Genomic DNA, 22,737 nt, shown 5'->3' on the forward strand with positions numbered 1-22,737 from the left:
CAGTTGACCTTACATGCTGCTGCAGCGCTGCGGTCCAGTTCCCAGCCGCTGTTTCTGTTCAGGCTGCTGCAACACATACACTGTTCACAGAGTGGAGAGTGAAACCACCAACAAAGATGCAATACTCTTAAATTGATTTGTAGCTACCGTTATGCTATAGCGAACTACATCACTGTCGCATGACTTGAATGACTTGAAACAGTTTTGATAAGCTAGTGAAACCGTAGCCTAATAAATAGTTTATTAACCTAATTTACAGTCTGTTTGCAAGAATACTGAAAAACATGACTAAGAAGGGCTAGTGAGAGAGTTCCCATCCTTGTCCCACATGATGACGTTTAATGTCCTCGACAACCACTGTTCTCATTTAGCCACTTGTTAGCAACATGTAAAAACTTCAATATTCACAAGTGGGGGTATTTACTTACATATTTTATGTCGTGCAACAAAATGAACCTCTCTTAAGCTTGTGTTAACCACAGACCTTATTCAGGCTTCTAACCTCCAACCCATTTAAAATACTCACTAGGGTTGTCACGATTTCAGATATTTTTTTTAATCATGATATTACGATTATCACGATTATTTTTTCATTAATTAATTTCACACTACTATGAATAAGTTTATATCACATGAACACTCCTTAATAGGTCTTATTTTTTATTTATTTCCCTCTTTTAAAGTAACCAAAAAGTACAAGAAAAATTATAATAATTCCAAGGGAAATGTAATATATACTAAATGTTTAAGATATCAAAATCATTTTAATAATTTGTTTGTCTAATCTTATCCGGCCAGATAAAAATATGTATCTATTATTTAGGTCCTTTAATTTTATTTTTAAATGACATTGTCACAAATACATTTGTAATAAATGAAAGGGACATCCCATAGAGCTTTTACTGCTTTTTGCTCAATACAGAAAAAAAGGGAGGTAATGATAAATGTTCACTGACTGAGGACCTTAAGAAGATTGCATATCCTTTTTTTTATACAGGCCATTGCACAGCGACACTTTTTACACCTGGGCAGAACGTCTTCAACAATGACACATGACACAACTAATTTTTTGGGTAGCCAAAACATTCTCACAAGGGTGATTTCACACCTTTCTTCAGAGAGAATAGCTCTTCCCCTTCCATGCTTTACCTCCTGTCATCTCCGTCTGCAATTGCACGGATCGAAAACAAAGCAACACAAGTGGTGACATGCGGTTGTTGTGTAACTTTGTTTTTGTTCCGGGCGAGTTTCGCTGATGTACCAACATGGTTCCAGCATAATCTTTTCCGGAAATTGGCGGTATTTAGGAAACAAAATACCGCGATTAATCGTGAAAACGGGTAATCGTGACATCCCTAATACTCACTGAGTTTAGAGGAAAGACCCCAAGTTGCTAAAATGCTAACTTATTTCCTGGTTTAACGAATTCCTGTGTTGCCCTATTGGAAACCATTTGCCTTTGGTTGCTATCAGTGGCGAGCACTTTCTACCATGTAGAAAATAGGAACAGCAAAACATGCAGACAAAATCAAAAATGTAGTTTGTTGCATTAGTGTTAGTCGGAACCAGAGCAGAACTTTTATGATCCACTGTCTTTTACATTTTCAATTCATGTGTGGTACCATCTGTGTTGTTCTTAACTCCACTTCACTCATCCTGAGGCAGACTGTTTTTTTAAATGGTCACAGAAACAATGTTGGTTGTCAGCAGAGGAATATCATTGACAGAATCAAGTAGGTTGCTGCTGATGGAGAAATGAGTCATCCTGCCGCCTCTCTCTCTCTCTCTAGGGAGAAACAATTTTCTTTGCATGTAGTTGCTGTTTATGTATCCAGTCCATCAAGTTGATCAGTGCTGAATGAGACGCTGTAGCGAAACTGTTAGTTTGGGTAGCAGTGATGTGGAACTGTTTTTGTTCTGTGCAGTGGTGAGAAAATATACAGAAAATAAACTCTCCTCAGAAATGCAGTCAGTGCTCAGTAATGTTAAGTTTGAGTGTAGGAGTACAGCTTGAAGTCCAGTCAGTCCTCCAGTTCCACTGCCTTTATTGGGTAGATTGTCTGCTTGTCTTTGCTTCATGTTTTGTAAATGAGTCTGGAACATTTTTCTTTTTTTCGTCTTACATTTTCAGTGTCACTGATGACACAGTGTGGTTGTCATCAAGCAAAGAGTCAAAGTTAAGTGTGACACATAAAGAATGACACATTTCCGCTGCAGTGGGTCAGAATCAGATGTTCACACTATACAAAACTATTTATACATTATGTCCAGCATGAGGCTCAATGACTAGAATCTAAATATTGTGACACATCTCATAATCCTCCTCTTGTGTGAGAATAAATGCCGGAAATTGTTAAACACTTCTTGCTCTTTTGGTAGTTGTCATGTTTTTATTGCAACACAGTGACTCGACTGTATGACGTAACCTTTTATGATCATGTAAACTTCTTTGGAAAGAATGTGTTATATCTTGTGCTTTACTCTAAGCAAATAGAGAAGCTGCAGGTTTTAAAATGCTGTGTGATCACACCATCTGTACTCATTTTTATTCTTTCTGCAGCACTGCATAGTTTTATTTTCTATCTGGCGTCATTCAGATGGTCACAAGGTCCATGTTCCTAATATTAACTCTCCAATATATACGTACCTGATAGTGATGTGACCCATTCTGACTACTTTACCCATGTTGTTTACGTCAATCATGACCATAGACTGTATAGAAGAGCTGCCCATGAGTTAGTGGACATCGGTTTTGAAGCCTTGAATTTGGCATTTGGTGTGCACAGATTTTCAGACTGAACATGCCCCTGATTGACTTGTCATGGTAGCGAGTTGTTGGAAGGTAGCTACACCCCATAGCATACCCTGCTTTAGTGTCTTGTTTTATTTTAAAAGTGACCATAATTTACAAATCAAACATAATTCTGTATTGAAGAAGACTTAACTTAGCAACTCTTGAAAATGTTTACTGAAGTAATAAATCAAGTGAGAAGTAGCATTATTTGTCATAGATGTCTGTACAATCTTTTTGCACCAAGTGGAGTTGCCCCCTGCTGGCCATTAGAGAGGAGATTTAAGACACTGCCACCTTGGCTTCATATTTCATACCAGGGGGATGCAACTTTGTCATGACTAATGATTCATTGTTCTTCTCTTGTCTTTTTTTGCAGGACTCGATAAACGCCCTGGTCTTAGACTTAGACTACCCTGCACTACGCAAGAACAAAAACATTGAAACCTTCTTAAACAGATGTAAGTAGTTTTTGAGATGGAGGACATTTGCTTTGTTTTTGCCTCCTTAAATATGTTGTTTTGGTTAATTCACAACATCGTTAAAGAGATTTTTTTCTCTTTACGCTCAGATGAGAAAGTCATAAGACAGACTCGAGACCTCCAGATGAAGTCTGAAGACTTTGACAGAGTTAAAGTCATCGGTCGAGGGGCATTTGGTGAAGTCCAGCTAGTGAGTATTGTTTTTTTTTTATGGCTTTCTGGAAGACTTAAAATAAATGCTATGTAATTACATTAATTAAGGATGGGCGAACTCACAAAGAATGATTGCCGCCACTGATAGCATCACTTAATAACCACTGTGTACATTTTATTTCCACACTTTCTTACTTACTACACAAAAATTAATAAATAATATAAAAAAATGTAATTCTCTGTTATGACTAAACTGACTTACATTTAAAGACAGTCACTGATTTGAATAGTTTGTTTTTTGTAAACACCATTTGGTTAAAATGTGACTCAGAAAAAAAAAGTTAGACTCTGAGGAAATCTTCTCAGACTCTGCATGTTTTTTTAAATTGTGAATAACTGTGAGTCACTGCCCTTCAGGTCCGGCATAAAGCCTCTCAGAAGGTCTACGCCATGAAGCTACTGAGCAAGTTTGAGATGATCAAGCGCTCAGACTCAGCTTTCTTCTGGGAAGAGAGGGACATCATGGCCTTTGCCAACAGCCCCTGGGTTGTGCAGGTATGTCATTTTATTCTGTTCAGGTTGTGAATATTTTTTTCTGGTGCTTCCACGGTTTAATCCTCAATTTTAGAGGTAACAGTTAGCATATTTTTGCTGGTAGACTGCGTGTGGTGCCCCCTTGTTAATAAATACCATATAATACCACTTTTTGAAGAGTTTTTTGATAGCCACTTTTAGTAATGAGAGCTTGTGTTTGGGCCATTCAGTTGTGCTGTGCCTTCCAAGATGAGCACTATCTCTACATGGTGATGGAGTACATGCCAGGAGGCGACCTGGTCAACCTCACCAGCACCTACGACGTGCCGGAGAAATGGGCCAAGTTCTACACAGCGGAGGTTGTGATGGCCCTGGATGCCATTCACTCCATGGGCTTCATCCATCGGGACGTCAAGCCGGACAACATGCTGTTGGACAGACTTGGACACCTCAAGCTGGCTGACTTTGGCACGTGCATGAAGATGGACTCTGTGAGTTGTGTGCCGTCATTAAAACTTTCTGTTTCTAACAAACTTGATTATTCCTTCTGCAACCAACTTGTTTCTTTCACTGAAAGTTCAAAGGAATAGTTTTATCTTATATTACTTGCAAAAAAACCCCGCTACATGCATAAATGCACGAAAAATAAAAGATATATATATATACAGTACTATGCAAAAGCCTGTTTTGATAACGGGACGCTATTTTGAAAGGACGAAAAGAGACTCGATACTGTGAATCGTAAAACTAACAGATTAAACTGTAAAGATAACGTCAAGGAGTTAAATATTTTATGTTTCAGCCCCCAACGAGGCAATAGGTTAGTTTTCACAGTAATCTTGCATATTTAAGTGTGTTTTGTGTTTAAATAAGTTTTGGATAAAATTAAACGTAGTAATTCATGCTAGCAAGGATTGATACAGTAAGCTAGTTTGCTCAAATTAATACTCTTTTATTTCTGTGTGTTTTATAATTGTTATTGCAACTTTCAGTTTCCAAACTGTAGCTTTATCCAATTTCTAAGTTCATTGGCTTATTCACGTACGGCCGCAGAACTGAACACTCAGCCGTGTTTCAGTTCAGTGAGTACTGATACATAGTCATAGATAAAATAAAAATATACACAGATTGAATAAAAATTCCACATGATCGACCATATTCTTAATAACCATTAATCAATCATCGATTCATTATTCCCATCCCTAGTTGCATTATTTATTTATTATTTGCGATTATTCATACTATAGGTTAGTATTATGAATGATGTTAGCAGGTGAAATATTTGGGCAAGCTAGCCAACTAACATATCCACTCAGTAGCTTAGCCACGTTTCATGGATCTGGCATTGGTTGCTTTGTAACATTAAATAAATAGGGGTGTGACGAGATCTCGCAAGATTAAACTCCACTATATTTCTCGTCGCGTTAAAAATCTGTCTCACAAGATTTGTGAGCTATCCAAACTTCTATTTGTGACCTGTGGGGGCAGTAAAAGGAAAAGAAGACGAGGAGGAGAAGGAGGGGAAGCAGCAGGCAGCCAGAATGACTTCGCAGGAGACAGCAGCTCGTTAAGAAGAGTAAGAACGAATCGAAGCAGCACAGTCCTCCTGCAGCAGTCTCTTACAGCTGCAGAGCCGGAGTCTGCAAATTGCTAACAGGCTAATGGTTAGCTCTGTAGCAGTACAGTGTGTATGTGCTGCTGCTGCAGGAGGTGTTCACTTAGTGATCTGTGTTTGTTTACAACAAGCACCGGACACTCTGTGTACAGTTAGCAATGCCGGTTAATTCACGATTGCTATGTTTATGATCAGCACACGCTGTGCATAATTAGCCATGCTGCTTTGTTTTGATCAGCTGCTGATGTTGTGCACAGTTAGCGACGGCGGCCACATTTGCTTCTCCCGTGTTTAATCCATGGCTTATGTGATCACGGTCAAAACTGTCGCTAAGCGATTACGCAATGATCGAAAACCATACATCACCTCCGGAGTCTCGTAAATCCCTTCGGGGCCTTTTTTTGTAATGGAGACACGCAGAGTCAGCGGACATTTGAGAGGGCTTGGCCTGAGACTGTCCCGGTGTTTGCACTTTAAAAAAAGAGAGAAATATTTAATTTTATTCATGTTATTTTAACTTTTATAAATTTTTGTTTTAGTTTCAATTTGTGGAATAAGAAGATTATTAAAAGCAAATGCCTACATCATGCATGTAAAGAGTTATAATAAAACATTTTAAAATGCATGTGCAACTCAGTTAAATAAAAGTCTGTTGGTCCAGTCATATATTGTGTCATTGTAGTTTTCTTAAAATGTCATCTTGTCTCGTGAGCTGAGTGTATCGTCACACCCCTACAAATAAAGTAAGTAATAAAGGTTGGACTGTGTTGTAGTGGGTGCCATTGTTTGGTGACATCAGCTGACTTAATGTACTGCTAACATTAACTAGTGTTGCACACTGGTAGTAAAAGGAGTCAAGGCATTCAGGAAAACACATGTCACATTATTTACCCAGAGGTTATAGGCAACCAAGAAAGCTGTGGGAGGTCTGTTTAGGTTTTATGTTTTCGTTTGTTTTTTGAGGTAATCCATCCCACAAGTATTCCTAGCCCTATGTACCGGTATATGTTTATGAATAAACAGATAACGCAAATGATTTAGGATTACAGAAAATAAAATGAATAAATATATTTAAATAAGGAAAATGTCTTTAGTTATGACATGTCTGAAGCATCAGTTGTATGTTACAAGCCACTCACTCATTAGCGATAATACCTTTGTATTAAACATGAGACAAGATGAGACAACAAAGCAGATGTTAGGCTAAAAGGTGAAGACATACAGTACTTGTTGGATTTTAAAGGATGCTGGTGTCTGTGTTTGTGTAGCAGACCGGCATGGTGCACTGTGATACAGCTGTCGGGACTCCGGACTACATCTCTCCAGAGGTGCTGAAGTCCCAGGGAGGAGACGGGTATTATGGAAGAGAGTGTGACTGGTGGTCCGTTGGGGTCTTCATCTTCGAAATGCTTGTTGGTTAGTAAATATTTAACAAAGCCAGTTATTTTACAGAACGAGGGGAGAAGTGTTTTCTGAAAATATATTTGCTTTATACAATAATGTGTTAGAATCATCTTGGTACAAGAAACAACTGTTGATTACAATATTCCAGTGCAGTTCATTTGATCTAAATTGCTGTATTTTCTGTTAGGTGACACACCGTTCTACGCCGACTCTCTGGTGGGAACCTACAGTAAGATCATGGACCACAAAAACTCCCTCAACTTCCCTGATGACGTGGAGATCTCCAAGGATGCCAAGAATATCATCTGTGCCTTCCTGACAGACAGGTATAAAGAGTCCTTTCACATTTCCAAATGCGTGATTCTAATGGAACATAAGGGTGCTTCTTTTATACTGCAACACTCAGACATCACATAACGTTGATGCTACTGAGCTGCACACAGCACACTTATTTTTACCACTTGTTTGGTTGTGAAGGCCAAAACAAACAAAGTCTGTATATTTTTGCCCAGGCTTTAATTTATTTGCTCCTAATGTCTCTAAAGAATATGTATCAATAGGTCATGTTTGCCTGTTTTGCCACTGATACTGCTGAACTGAGGACAAAGGGTACATGTAGTAATATCTCTACAACTCATTCACTCTCTTTGTTTTGAGGGAGGTGCGATTGGGCCGAAACGGCGTGGAGGAAATCAAGCGACACCCTTTCTTCAAGAACGACCAGTGGACCTTCGACACCATCAGAGACAGTTAGTATCCCTAGAGAGAGATAGTTATTTATTGGACTTAAACTCACACGTTTTGTTTGACAGCACTTCCTTTTTTCTTTTTCTCTTTCTTTCTTTTTTCTTTCTTTCTTTCTTTTTTCTTTCTCTCTCTTTCTCACTCTGTACCTCCTCAGTGGTTGCCCCTGTGGTCCCGGAGCTGAGCAGTGACATAGACACCAGTAATTTTGATGAGATTGAAGATGACAAAGGCGATGTAGAAACGTTCCCGACACCAAAGGCCTTCGTTGGAAACCAGTTACCCTTTGTTGGCTTTACTTACTTCAAAGAAGACCAGTAAGTCATCTGTTTTACTAGCTGGATCTTATAATTTCAGTGACCTTCAGCACTTAGAGACATTTGTTCTTGGCTGTGATCGTGATTTGTGTTGATTTTGTCCATTTCCTTTCTTCAGGTTACTAAATGCTTCCAACAATATCTCAGTGACTCATGATAATTCAAAGGGAGAGGTGGGTTTTCTCTTTCGCTTCCTCACATTATAACTCCAGTGATACTGTCCATCAAAATGTTCTCTGGAAACGAATAAGCCAGACGTCAGTTAACATGACTACACAGGCCTGTTGACACTGCAATCAATCCAGCTTCAGACTGTGATACCTGAAGGATTATGGTGAAAATGACTCAGAAACAGATTTTTTTTTCTGATCCCATGAATTTCAATGTTCTTAGTCACATAGAAATAGTTAAGCAGCAGCTTTTAGTGTTAGCGGCTGACCTACAAGTTAATCTCTTACTAACTTCAGTCCGAGCTGAGGAGGAAATTGATAAAGTTTGATTTCAGTTTCACATCCTCTGTTCATTCACTGGCTTTGTTTATAACATCATGTAGGGACACAGACATTTTCATTAATCCTTTAAAGTTCGGAAATATAATATGCGAGTGCACACAAACAAACACATTTTTCAAGCTTATTGTCTGTTTAATTTCCTTTTTTTTATCAGGCTTTGACAGAATAGCTACCATTACATTGACACATGGGTTAACATGTTAAAACCAACTCAAGTTCCTGTATTGCAGAACGATGCAGTTTGATATTGCAATTAAAAAAACTCCTTGTAACAGCACCGATAAAGTGCCACTATCGATTATGATATACAATAACACTAAAGAACAAATGCAGGTTATGCAGAACTACATAATTCGTTATCCATTAGATGTACCTCTCAGAACTCATGTAGCAAGTAAAAAAAAACAAGAAAGTGAGCGTTCTACCAGTGCAGCTCAGGGTGGAACAGTAAAAACTCAACCACATGTATAACATCATCAGTCGACCTGCAGCCAGACTACTCAGGCTCACAGATAGTCAGGGTCCATATTCAGCGCAGTCACAACACCAGGGCCAGTGTACCTTCCCCTTAGCATCGAACTGTAAGAATCCAGAGGGGTTTTTAGAGGTCAGGTCCAGGAAGATTTCCAGTGAGAAGATGACCACGTAGAGAGGCAGGTTCTTTGTGTAAACTGTGTTCTTTTCTTTATATTTTATTTATTTGGAGATGCTTTTAGGATTCATCGACTTTAAGGATGTTGTGTTTTCCAATATGTTTGCATTAATCATGCTTGTAGGACATATTGATTGTGATTAAAAAGAAAGCTACTATGACAGGGATTGTTTAGGGGATACTATGCATGTCATGTGTTTTGTCTGTCTTTGTTTTTCTGACATTAGGGACCATGCTGGAAACAAGTGTTCTCACTTTTGCATGTTGTCCATTGGATTGTGTTGTTGTTGCCTTTTTATCCATACAATAAAATCAGTCAACTCTGGCGTTCCAGCTAGCTTGGTTCCCAAGTTACATCCTTAACTCTGTTAACAGTGATATTAAGATTGACACTAATTGTGGTTAGTGAAAACAAGCTTAAAACAAAATGTGCTTATTGGAAAGAAACTGTTGACTCTTTAAAATGTTTTTAAGTACGTTTTACAACAATGCTGAACAACATATTTTTAGTGGCAAAATATCTACACAAACAACAAGCAGTTGATGAACAGAGTGGAATAATTCACTAAGAAGTAGGTGAAGACTCAAACTGAGCTAAAAATATATTTACTATGGGACACCCCAGACAAAGGCTTGTTCTGTATTTGGTGGATGTGTAAATATGTACTAACAAGTTTACCATATGAACTTAAAATATGATTATATGTCTGTATTGTTTTAAAGCTTGTTGTGCAGTCCTGAGAGTGTTTAATGTGTCACTGCACAGTACACAGTGGACTCATAGGATCGATAGATGATATTGAGGAAAAGTTTCAAACAGTTCATGAATGTAAACACTGGATTGTGTGTGATTGGTTGGGTGTTTTTTGTCTCCACAGTCAGCAGCACTGCAAAAGAAACTGCGCCAAATAGAGGTGCTGCTGAATAATGAGAAGCAGGCCAAATGTGACCTAGAGCACAAACACAGGTACAGGAGCTGTAGACATGTTACTTCACAGTGTTGTACCACTGGCAGACATGGCAGTGACCAACACCGTTGAAGCTCCTGTACATAATGTCCTGTTTTCTTTTTGCAGAGCTGCTACTTGCCGTCTAGACAAAGTCTCCAAAGAACTTGAGGACGAGGTAAGCTAATCCCCCTGAAACAACAGTGAAGACTCAGTCAGACACCTGTTAGTGTTGGAGATCCCTCGCATATTTTTGGCTCTGCCCTACTTCTGCTGGTGCAATGACCCGGTTTCCCCTCCAGGATTGTTTCAGCTCCATCTTTTTCACTCACTTTCATGGCCTTTCCCTAAAAACTGTACTTAAGTCAGAATAATGATTTCTCACTTTTCACTTGACCATGTTTCAGTTGAATGCCAACGCATCGTATCCCATAAGGTTCAGCCGGAGTGCTGGACGAATTCTAATAACGACATTAAAATGTCTATTGGGATTGGATTTGTGTCGAGCCCTCGATTGGTTTCCCAGGAACCATTTCTCATAAAGCGAATTATGGAATCACGGCAGCGTGAAACCAGCCCTAAAGGACATGCTGAACAAAGTATTTAATGATTGGTTTTTAGGTGAGCGGCAGAAAGAACCTGGAGTCGAGTCTGAGGCAGCTGGAGAGAGAGAAAGCTCTGCTGCAACACAAGAGCCTGGAGAGCCACCGCAAGGCCGAGAGCGAGGCCGACAGGAAGCGCTGTCTGGAGAATGAAGGTGACATGAGACTCACACGTTGGATTTAGTTATTTATTTTAATTTTTCAGACACAATACCCGTTATTCAACATGTAAATGTGCCAATGAGTTTGCCAATCAGCCAAATTGGCTCTGTAGTCAAATGAATTAGTGGTCTAATGTTATTAAATCAATGCATCAGCAAGTTCAGCATGATATTACACTATACAATATGATATAATACATACAATAAAAGTATCCGATTCATGTAGATACTGTTAAAGTATGTGGTAGAGATGTCTGCCTTCTCTCAAAAATAATGGCACTAAATGGCATCTCGAATGTGGTGCATAAATTTGTGCTTAAAAAGAACAAAGCTCCTCAATTAAACACGCACTACACCATAGGTTAGAGGCAAAATATGTATTTCTGATTCTGGGATGAACAGTTTATGGTTAGGAAATCAGCTCTCTCTTAATTCAATACGAAAACTATTCCAAAAGTGTGCAGCTGTGACCGAGAAGGCAGTTTTCTCAAACTTGCTATATCTATATTTCACATCACTCTTTTGTAGTTGCCGTTTTAGCCCATTGCTATCCTTCTACATTAGGAATTGACTCAGTGTGGGAACCTTAAAGACCGGCAAGCATCTACAAAATGTTCCAAACACCTATCAAGGCTAAATTAATTTTACGCTTATACTCTATGGCAATGAGGAAAACTATTGGCCTTATGGTCAATTGTGTTTGCTGCCTGTTTGTAAAGGGACTCAGTTGGTTTCAGAGTGGTCATGCCTCTGCTGTTATGTATGATCTTATATGTCTAAAGTTACATTTATTTTGTTGCATGATAAATAAATGATACGTGCTAATGTGACATAATTAATTAATTATCCTGTTGCTTTATCAAATAGTAGGCAATTTGATGCTTTGTGAAGATTTTTTTAGTGACAAACTTTCGTTTTGCTGCCAATTCATGATAGTAAACAGGTCACAGTTAATGTAGGATGCAATGAAACTTACTAAATCCCAGTTGTTATGCTTTTAATTTGAACTACAAAAAGTTTTTGGAAGTTTACAGACAGACTGAGATAATGTGGACGTTACTGCCATCACCTGGTCAAGTTTACAGTGTGGAATTACAGTGTGTTCACCAGAGAAACAAGTCCGAAGGCTTACTCTTTTGCTCTGCTCTATAATGACTTTTCTTTTTGGATATAGTATGTTTAATATAATATATTTTTACTGATCACAACTATTGCTCTGTTCTGTGATACCCAAACACATCACTGATTTAAACGTAATAATGGGGGATTAATGTAAGAGTGTTGTTATAATAGAAAGCTCGGTGCATTGAAAGATCAACTGTTGTTCTGTGTTCATGTGCAGTCAACAGTCTCAGAGACCAGCTGGATGACATGAAGAGGAGAAACCAGAATTCCCACATTTCTAATGAGAAGAACATCCATCTGCAGAAACAGGTCAGTCAGTGTATTTATAGTCTGTGGGTGCCGACACTTAATGTCTAAAATGCAAACTACTCCTGTAAAATACAGAAATAACTGTTGAAAGATAACTAAAAATAGTGAATGGGAATTATGGGATTATAACCATTATGTAGCAGTTTACTGTATTTCTCAAAACAGAGATGTAATTATGTAATAAAAGCCTTGATTTAGGAAAAAAAAGGAGGAAAAAATTACAATACTGATATTATATTGTAGTTTTTTTTAATAATTGACCCCATACAATACATAGTTTATTTTTTTATTTGTTACCTTTCAATTTTGTTTTTTTTGTTGACTTTATTATTAATTTTAATATTTTTTAAGTTTTTCCTCCATTTATTGTATTTTTTTACATGTTGTATGTATTTATTTATTTTTTGCATTGAACTTATTCTTATGTACCTGTAAGTCTATATGGAAGAGGATTATCATACTGTAGCTGTGTTTATTTCATTTTGTATTAATTTAAAATACCACTAAAAAGAAAAAAAAACAAAAGAAATATAAACATTTCTCTAAACAGAGAAAGTACTAAATTGTGTATAAACTGCATTAAACCCGTTTCTCTTTTTTCCAAAATAAAGTACTTGGTTGTTAGGTTTGTTTGTAACAGAACTCGGTACATACTGCACCTGTTTAATAAATGGAAAAGTGGTGAGTCACCAATTAAAACTAATCTGACCTCATGTTTTTTCATTGTTGTTTCTATCAGCTGGAAGAAGCCAACACGTTGCTGCGGGCCGAGTCTGAGGCGGCGACGAGGCTGCGTAAAACCCAAACGGACAGCAGCAAGCAGCTGCAGCAGCTGGAGGCCAACGTGCGTGAGCTGCAGGACAAATGCTGCCTGCTGGAGCGCAGCAAGCTGAGCCTGGAGAAGGAATGCATCAGCCTGCAGGCCGCACTGGAGACGGAGAGGAGGGAGCACAGCCAGGGCTCCGAGACCATCAGCGACCTCATGGGTGGGTGACACACACACACACACAAAATATTTCATATGGCATCTCCAAAGATAACTAGTCATATGATTTTAAGATAGGATTAAATATATGTGTTTGATATAAATATATGTATTTATATACAGTTACAGAGCAATGTGAGGTGCATGATAAAATTGAGGGAAATGGAATTTACTGTTTAAAAGTCTACATTCATGGGATAGTTTGGATGTTTTTAAAGTGGGCTTGTATAAGGTACTTATCCATTGTCAGTGTATTAAATATAAACATGCATTAGTGTGCACTATATTTTGAATATTTTCACTACTTTACCTTAGAGAAGTGAAGCTGCTGTATCCATCTATGCTCCCTTTTAAGCCACCAGACTCCTTTGACAAAAACACTTATTTTAGCCCCCAGAACACAGGAGCTGCTGGTCTAATGCTGCCTCGATCAGTTAGTTTGTTCTTATGTGAATGTGGTGTTTTAAAGGGTTATGTAGTGACCCATTTTCCATTCATAAAAACAAAAATGCCACCATTATGGTGAGAACTCAGTAAAGTATTTTACACGCACAAATAAAATGTCTACAGTTTCAGAAGATTAATACCATTTTTATAGCTTCTCAAACAACAGTGTTCTTTCCTCAAATGACAAATAAATTTACAATTTTTCTAATTTACCAAACTGTGTGCCTCTCCAGGGCATCTCACAAACAATTAAACATACACAGGTGCCTTTTTCTACTCATTACCTCTGAACTTTTAGTGAGCGCCCTTCTCCACCAAGTGGTGGGAGTTTTAGCAAACAAACAAACAAAATGGCTCTTTTACAGCACAAACAAACCTACAAATTGAGACTGCTGTAGACCAGCAACGCTTGTGTTCTGTGAGACAAAATTACTGTTTTTTTTCAGAGTCTGATGGCTTTGAAGAGTCAGTTACTAGTTGAAAAGGCCTGTCTAAAGGCAAGGTAAAGCAGGGAAAATATTCTTAATAATAACATACATGGCCGCACCGCCTTTTGGACGATAAAAAACTAAAGATGTCAATACAGTTTGATGTGTAAAGGGATGCTGCCTTGATGTGATTACCCATATATGTTTTGTGTTTTTCGTGTCTAAATACGGTGTGTGTGCGTGTGTGTGTGTGTGTGTGTGGTTGATTTGAATGTATTTGTAAGAGCTTTTATCAAAACAGGTTTGTCTAGAAGTGCTTGACAGAGCCACAATGGCCTTGACCAAAACAAGAATAAATACAAGGCTTAAGCCCCGTTTGTCACACTGGTTAAACAAATCCCAACACAGAGAGTAAAAAATGAAATACTCTTTTCTCTCTGCCTTTTAATAAAACCTGTCAGTTTCTCCACAGCAGCAGCTGGTCAGTGTGTGTAACAGTAGCAGACTGTGTATTTCTGTAACTGCACAAGGGAGTGTGTTAACATCAAGGATCATTTTTTTAACCTTAATCTGATGAAGACAGCACTCAGGCTATTTAAACTGTCATGTAAAAGCTGTATCTGATTGGGTTAATTGAGGTGAGGTCATACTTGAAGCAAACAAAACGCACCCAGGTTTCTGCTCAGCTCTCCATTTATAATCTCCTCAGTAAGCTTTCTTTTTGGCTCTTGTTAGACAGCAGTTGTTGGTCCTTGGATGCAGTTACCAGATGTTGTATTTGCAAATCAAACAACATAGTGTGAGGGAATCAGGATACTGGAGAAATAGCATTCATTTGAACCATGTAAATATTCCTAATCAAAATATTGCCTTAAGCTGATTATTTTGGGTATCAGGCTATTGTGTGTGTGTGTGTGTGTGTGTGTGTGTATAAACAAACTGGCATGGCTGAAAAGAAAAGCAACACACTCATTTGTAGGCTGCACAGTCCAGCTCCATTCTTGCTGGCTGCAGATCAGTGGGTGCAAAAAATAAAGACATGGATGCTTGCTGGGGTTGTGTGTGATCATATAATGATGATTAAAGTGTTTGGGTTGCTGTACGTTGCATGTGGTTGTGGAATTATTTTTTATTCTTTCTCAAACCTGCTTCTTTGTTGGTTTTGTCTTGCAGCACGTATCTCCAGCCTGGAGGAGGAGGGGCGCCAGCAGAAACAGGCTATGTCCAAAACTGAGACTGAGAAGAGACAGCTTCAGGAGAAACACACTGACCTGGAGAAGGTAAACCAGAAAAGCAAACTAAAGATGTGTCTTTTTTCCCTTTTTCAACTCCTTTTTCAAGTTTTGGGCTATTTTGCCCATTTTTTGAATACTTTTAATTTTGCCACCTAAATAATGTTCACCATGCCATGTTGGTATCATTTTTTTCAGCACAACCTCACCTGTATGACCTGATAATTATTTTTTCACTTTGACTCACTGGATCAACATGTTTAACCCAAACGAAACAAAAACATTAAATCAGACTTTGAAAATGTTTACTTCCAAAACATATTCATGCTCAACTAAGAATTATAAATGTTGCGAATGTGAACACAGGTTGCAAATAAAACATATAAAAGATAAAATGAGGATAACATCTAGTTATATATTTTTTTAATAAATATATTTAAGTTACCTTCAGTTTTCCTTGGCCTATCATCATCAAACAAAAGGGCTCGACATTGCCTTGTTTTTACGTCATGACATCATGAAGAAGTAATGCACCAGCACTTTGGTGGACTCCAGAGGACCACGGCAGCTGCACATAATCAGGGGTAAAGCGGCTGTGCGCTGGCTGTACCGTTGTTTGCCGTTGTGCATTGCAATGCCACCGAGCGCTGCACTCAAAATTCTGATTATATGAACTTCGACCTCCTTTACTGGTGGCCTTTCAAAGTGCAAACAATGACATAATAAATATAGTGACACAAGCAAGCAGTGAAGAATGATGGAAGAAAAGCTGTCCTTTAGGTTTCATAGCTCCCTGAACAGTTAGACTGGTTTCAATGGGACATTTTTGTCTTTAAGAGTGTCTGTCATTTGGCTACAGAGTTTATTATAGACTTATTATAGGAGCTGAAGCTGAACTTCCCAAATTGGAAGAAAACTTCACACACTTGCCAAAATCTGTGCCATACATCTGAGTATTTTGTCTTGAGTTATCTGGTACCCGCAAAACTTTCTTCATTAATTCAATTATTTTGTCTCGTGTTTTCTTTATGACACAGTTTCTGCATCACAACAGAGGAAAGATAAATCATATAAAAAACAATTTAAGAGGCTGCCTTTATGACTGCTTAACGCCTTTTTGTTTTTAGAGATTATTGTACCTGAAGCTTAAAGACTTCAGGGAACATCTTTGTTCTTTGACTATATGAATGTATTGTAAGTGTCGATTATAATACTTCAGTGCTTTAATTCTTTAAAATGATTTCAGATTATGTTATTTAAGTGCCTCTCTTTAGAGCTATATTCTACTGTAGGAAGTCTAAGCAAGTGTACAGCATTTGGCATCAAGTCATTATTATATTCTTGGATGTGTTGCTGAGTTTTCGTACGCTTTCATGTGGTTCATGAGAACATCTCTGCCTTGGGTTTCTCTGTGCAGGAGAAGAGCAACAAGGAGATTGATTTGACCTACAAGCTGAAGGTGCTGCAGCAGGAGCTGGAACAGGAGCAGGCCTCTCATAAGGCCACCAGGGCGCTGCTGGCTGACAAGAGCAAGATCAAAGTAACCATCGAGGGCGCCAAGTCAGAATCCATGAAGGGTGAGGGCACCGGCCTTTTCTTTTCTCTGCCATACCTCCTTCTTTACTTCAACTGTCTGATGGAACTTTGGAAAATGCTTATTTTTTATGTTTTCAAGGTAAGAAATATACTTGAATTTGAACATACTACTTGAAAAATGTTTACTTTTCAACATAATCGAGTTAGTCATTTCAGTCATCTAAACCAAAAATCTTTATTTTTCTTAATATTTGAAATGAAACAACCCAATGCTTATTTTTCTTTGTTGTCTCATGGTGTCCCACACCAGACGAGCTAAGCTAGCTAATAGCCAGATAAATCCTCTGTTGATACCTTACTCTGGAAATTAGCAAGCATTAAATAATTATGATAACAACATGCAATCAAAGTTAATATAAACAGTTGTTAAAATAAACTAAATGTCAATTTAAATTGATTGCTGGAGGGATATATTATTTCTTGCATCTGAATTTATAGTATCAATCTAGATATTATGATAAATGCTTTAAGAGTTTGAAAGTTTTTGGTTTAGGCACCTTGAAAGTGCTTGAAGAGTGCCTAAATTTTACTCTTAAACAGCTGTACGAACCCTTAGTAGATGTTATGAAGGAAAGGCAGTTTGGCAAGATTCAAACAAAAAAGATTAATAATAATTTGGCTTTCAATGCATTGCTACAAGTCACACACAATGTTCATTTATTAATTAACATTAATTTCACATCTCCCATGCAGAGATTGAGCAGAAGTTGGCGGAGGAGCGGGGGGCCAAAATGCGGCTGGAGAACCGGATCCTGGACCTGGAGAAGCACAGCAGCATGATGGACTGTGACTATAAACAGGCTCTGCAGAAACTAGACGAGCTGCGCAGACACAAGGACCGACTCACGGAGGAGGTGAGTGTTTATAATGTGTACATGGAAACGGAGAAGTGTGTGTTTACATATGAAATGCCACCTACTGAAACAGATCTTGCAGCTTATGTGTCTGAGCTGTAGAGAAGCTGTAATTCAGTTAATACAAAAACAGGAAGTACAGACATCTAAATAAAAGGGTTACAAATTGCATACTTACATGCTATTGAAACGAAGTGTGACGTAGAAATCGGTATATAGTACGTTCACATTGCATAGTATGTGGATTCTATCAATGTTAGAAATGCCTGGATGTCATACTACATTTACAGCTTGAGCTTATTGTACTTATTATATTCAATAACTATGATAACTATAATTCAATAACCCCAACATGCATTGTGCCTTTTCAGACTACACAATACTGGAGCTTTCAGCCAGGCTAAAACAGTATGAACAAGATTAATTTGTCATTTTATTAAGTTTTAATATTCAGGCAAGAAAGTAGGCGTCAGATTCCCAATATTTGGGCAGTTTATCCGAATAACACTTGTTTGGAAAGTTACTGTAACGTTTTCAAGGATGTGAGAAGTCGTGTTTCTATCAACAAATTTCTGTCTGCATTTTGAAGACTTGCATTATAAAAGCTTGATGGAAACACCAAAATTTAGTTATGTGCTTAACGGGCGAACATTTAACTGACATGACTGATCAGCTGTTTCCGCTCTGCTGGTAAAACCAAAAGAAGTTGTTTCTGCTGTTGCCATTTTCTCTTGTGTGTTGCCAAAGTTGTTCGATTAGCAACCTCTTTTTTTGTTGATTTACTGTTTTTTTTATTGTTTACTGATGAATTAGCCTACAGCAATACATTACACTGTCATCTTCTGACAAAAGTATGTTAATGCAGCTTTGTTTATTCGCTCTAAACCAGTTGATGGAAGCATTTTCTTTAAATTTCAAAATTTGGCATCAGATTTGATTCGACTTTAATAGAATGTGCCTCAGTTCAAGTTGCTTGCCCGGTGCATATGGCAAAAAAGTTTTTGGCTTCCTAGTTTACTTCCGTGTTATGTGAAGCAGTATTTCCCCTGCTCACCCCATCTGCGAGTTCGAGCTCTGCACATAGTCCTTAAAATTGTTTTTCTCAGCTGGAGGAAAGTTGTACAAACATAAAACCTTCATAGATCAAAAATTCATAATAGAAAGAAGCATAACTGAGCTTGTCTGCAATTCAAAGTTTCCTGTCTGCAGTCTTTAGACATCTCTTTTGCTATTGTGATCTTTTGGGAAAATGCTTTCTGGGCTGCAGGGGGATTTTTTGCTGCAATGCCACAGGTGGCCACTGGGAAAAAAATTGGCTGGAAGGCTGACAACTGCACCTTATCCAGTTCTTATTATTCATTGGTGGTTTTATTAAGTTTTAATATTTCTTCAAGCGAGAAATTAACCTTTTAAAAACACTACGTGTAGCTAGTTTATCCAAGTAATGCCTGCTTGGAAATTTGATTTGAATGTGATTTCTAACACAGCTTAATTTTGTTTGTTCCTTCAGGTGAAGAATCTGACGCTGAAGATCGAGCAGGAGACCCAGAAGCGTAACCTGACTCAGAATGACCTGAAGGCCCAGAACCAGCAGCTCAACACTCTGCGAACCTCCGAGAAGCAACTCAAGCAGGAAACAAACCACCTGCTTGACATTAAACGCAGCCTGGAGAAACAGATTCAAGAGCTGCGCAAGTCAGTTTCCATTTGATTTAATTCTTCTTAAGCATTCATACTCAACTTCATATTTTGATGCAAAGAGGATGAAGAGTAATGTCATATTTCTTTTTTTCATGAATGCAGAGAAAGACAGGACACAGACGGGCAAATGAAGGAACTACAGGACCAGTTAGAAGCTGAACAGTATTTCTCTGTGAGTCTTTATTCAGCTCTTTAATTACGAATGTGGATGTCAGATGACTAAGAGCAACACATTGTGGTTGTGCATCTTGCTTGCTGTGTGTGTGGGCTGTAATGTGCCATCAGAACAACCTTCCTTTTGTATTGGGAGCTAATGCATGTTGTTATGTTTGTGAAATAGATGATGATTTTTCATGCATCTCTGTATTCCATTTACATGATCTGTGCAAATGGAATATGATAATGCTTAATATGACACAAATTATATGTTTCCCTTTTATTTTATGGCCTGTTTACACTGTTCATATTTGTTTTTATTTTTATTTCATTTCTGGTCCTCCCAGTGTTATTGCACAGTACTAGGCTGCTGCATTCATGAGGTGCATGGAGGCAAATAGTTGCATCACAATGTGTGTTAATGCATTACCTGTGAGTGTGTTTGACATGTTTCCTGCGTTTTGCAGACGCTGTACAAGACCCAGGTCCGTGAACTGAAGGAGGAATGTGAGGAGAGGAACAAACTCTACAAAGAAGTGCAGCAGTCTCTGCAGGAGCAACAGGAGGAGAGGTGCTTTGACTGAAAATCTATTATATCTTTTCTTCTTAATCCATTTTAAACATCAGTGACAAAAGTCAGAAGCTGTTTTTGTGGCCAAAACCAAGACAAAATAAAGTTGAAGCAGACATGTTCATTTACATCTCTGAATTAGATATTTATATTCTGGGTTTGTGATTAATATTTGTTCTCTTTTTTTTTATTATTTCCTTCAGGGATTCATTGGCAGCTCAGCTTGAGATCACACTGACAAAAGCTGACTCAGAGCAGCTGGCGCGCTCCATCGCTGAGGAGCAGTACTCAGACCTGGAGAAGGAGAAGATAATGAAGGAGCTGGAACTGAAGGAGATGATGGCTCGCCATCGTCAGGAGCTATCTGAGAAGGACATCACCATCAGTTCGGTGAGTCACATCACCCCCTCTGTCTCCTGCCTTCACAACTAATATGCTGTACAAAAACTGTACAATCTGAAAAGCACATTTTCATCACATTAGGGTGAGAGTAACGAAGTACTTGGTGTACAATAATAGTTTGCATTTCCAAGCTGTATAAAGACATGGAGCCCAAGTCAGATAGCAGAGAGGTGTACCACGGATAGAGTGTTAGTGAGGTACACTGAATCTAAAGCCTGATTTCCACCGGGTGCGAAATCCGACACAGAATCAACGTAATAAACTTCCGCCCCCCTTCAAAATAAAACACAATACACAGTTCATGCAGCCTAAAACTACTTCACATCAACATTACGTTATGACCGGTGGCATCAGATCAGCAATCAATCAATCAAAGGGTCTCAGAGGATCGGCGACATGGACGACGAGAGACTGATTGTTGAAGTGGAACAGCATACAATAATTTATGACATAACACATTTATAAGGATAGATGTCCAGATCAACAGATCTTCCACGTCAGAGAAGCAAAGTAAGCTGTTTGTTGTTTTTGTTTACTTTATACACACAGTTTATCACAGGATCTCGCAGTCTCCTGTACGGTCAGGATTATCGCGTGTTCTCATTATCTCACGTGTATACGGCTGGCTCGATACGCTTCCGTTACGTGCTCGGTTGGATTTTACGCCGGGCAGAGGACGGAGCAAAACCGCAGCTTAGCCGTTCCACGCCCGGTGGAAATCCCCAGTAAAGCCACAATTTTCTGTGGCTGTCTTTTAACTAGAGCCTGACTGATATGGGATTTTTCAGACAGATGCCAAAACTGATTTAAAATGGGGAAAATGAACAAATAACCAATATGGTAGCCAATATAGTATTTTTCTTTGAGCTGTAACAAAAATACATTGTTTCTATGTGGATTGTGCACTGATTTTTCCCCACTCTGCAAATGTACCAAGAGAGCTGCTTTCTCAAACATAAAACTTTATTGAATAATATTTAACATTGTTATACATTATTATACATGATACAAACAATCTCTGCTATTTCTATTAATGATAACTAAGAAAATAAAGAATAAATAGGAATAACATGAATAGCTAAATAAACATCATTACTGTTTGCTCATTATAAAAAAATATATATGAATTGAATAGATAAGACCATTTCTAAATCCCACCAAGAAACTATCTCTGCATTATAAACTGTGGAAAAAAAAACTTTTCATAACGGCACATATTAGGTCAATATCGCCGATAATATCTGTGAACCGATACATCCGTCAGGCTCTACTTTTAACCTAGCTAAGATGGCCATAATTACTTATGTTCACAGGAAACCTGGTCTGGGCCGTTTTTTGTTTTGAGTTTTCAGCTTGAAATCAGCTTTAAAGCAGCTTTGACTTAACTCCTCTGGAAACAGTGTCACTCTGTAGTCAATTTCCAATCTATGAGCAGCTGAGGTAATAGGTTTTATATATGCTAAAGTTACCTTCGTAATGCATTAAATGCCTCTTTAATGCAATGTACACACAATCTAAATAAGAAAACCTGGGCTAATGGACTGTTATCTCTGATTGTGGCTTCAGGCTTGTTGAGCCAGCTATGGCAAAGAGAGCCTGGCTCTGTCCAACTAAATTCATGGTAAACCCCTCAGTTGGTGGTTGCAGACAGCTTAGACAGAGCTCATAATTACCCATATCATAGTGAATCTGACAGTATTTCCTGCTCCGTTCAGCTGGAGGAAGCCAATAGGACCCTGACCAGTGATGTAGCCAACCTGGCCAATGAGAAAGAGGAGTTGAACAACAAACTAAAGGAGGCAATAGAAGGTAATTCAAAATGTTTAAAAAAAAAAAAAGTATTGTAAGCAAAATATTGTGATGGTTAACATTTATCATTCTTTCCAGAATCAGAAAAGTCGAAGGATTGTGAGCAGCAGATCAACACGATTAAGCAGACGTATGAGAAGCAGCTGCAGTCAGAGAGGACGCTGAAAATTCAGGTAAGTCCGTGTTAGCCTTCACTACTAGTCAAACC

At 38.3% G+C, this 22,737-nt stretch overlaps 1 protein-coding gene across 2 annotated transcripts in view; it reads left to right on the plus strand.

The window, feature by feature from the left end:
* Positions 1 to 22,737, plus strand: part of rock2a (rho-associated, coiled-coil containing protein kinase 2a) — a 48,668-nt gene that overhangs the window by 16,560 nt on the left and 9,371 nt on the right. For both annotated transcript variants that reach the window (XM_059352825.1, XM_059352826.1), the window contains exons 2-24: positions 3,171 to 3,252; positions 3,363 to 3,463; positions 3,844 to 3,981; positions 4,191 to 4,451; positions 6,844 to 6,991; positions 7,167 to 7,305; positions 7,637 to 7,728; positions 7,881 to 8,040; positions 8,159 to 8,213; positions 10,083 to 10,171; positions 10,281 to 10,329; positions 10,773 to 10,908; positions 12,257 to 12,348; positions 13,088 to 13,334; positions 15,382 to 15,488; positions 16,858 to 17,017; positions 17,730 to 17,890; positions 19,401 to 19,585; positions 19,694 to 19,763; positions 20,215 to 20,318; positions 20,522 to 20,708; positions 22,436 to 22,529; positions 22,608 to 22,702. In XM_059352825.1, coding sequence (XP_059208808.1) covers positions 3,171 to 3,252; positions 3,363 to 3,463; positions 3,844 to 3,981; positions 4,191 to 4,451; positions 6,844 to 6,991; positions 7,167 to 7,305; positions 7,637 to 7,728; positions 7,881 to 8,040; positions 8,159 to 8,213; positions 10,083 to 10,171; positions 10,281 to 10,329; positions 10,773 to 10,908; positions 12,257 to 12,348; positions 13,088 to 13,334; positions 15,382 to 15,488; positions 16,858 to 17,017; positions 17,730 to 17,890; positions 19,401 to 19,585; positions 19,694 to 19,763; positions 20,215 to 20,318; positions 20,522 to 20,708; positions 22,436 to 22,529; positions 22,608 to 22,702 — 2,952 coding nt within the window. The remainder of the gene's footprint in view (positions 1 to 3,170; positions 3,253 to 3,362; positions 3,464 to 3,843; positions 3,982 to 4,190; positions 4,452 to 6,843; positions 6,992 to 7,166; positions 7,306 to 7,636; positions 7,729 to 7,880; positions 8,041 to 8,158; positions 8,214 to 10,082; positions 10,172 to 10,280; positions 10,330 to 10,772; positions 10,909 to 12,256; positions 12,349 to 13,087; positions 13,335 to 15,381; positions 15,489 to 16,857; positions 17,018 to 17,729; positions 17,891 to 19,400; positions 19,586 to 19,693; positions 19,764 to 20,214; positions 20,319 to 20,521; positions 20,709 to 22,435; positions 22,530 to 22,607; positions 22,703 to 22,737) is intronic.

Source organism: Centropristis striata, chromosome 16, assembly GCF_030273125.1.
Source record: "Centropristis striata isolate RG_2023a ecotype Rhode Island chromosome 16, C.striata_1.0, whole genome shotgun sequence".
In the NCBI taxonomy this organism is placed as follows: Eukaryota; Metazoa; Chordata; class Actinopteri; order Perciformes; family Serranidae; genus Centropristis; species Centropristis striata.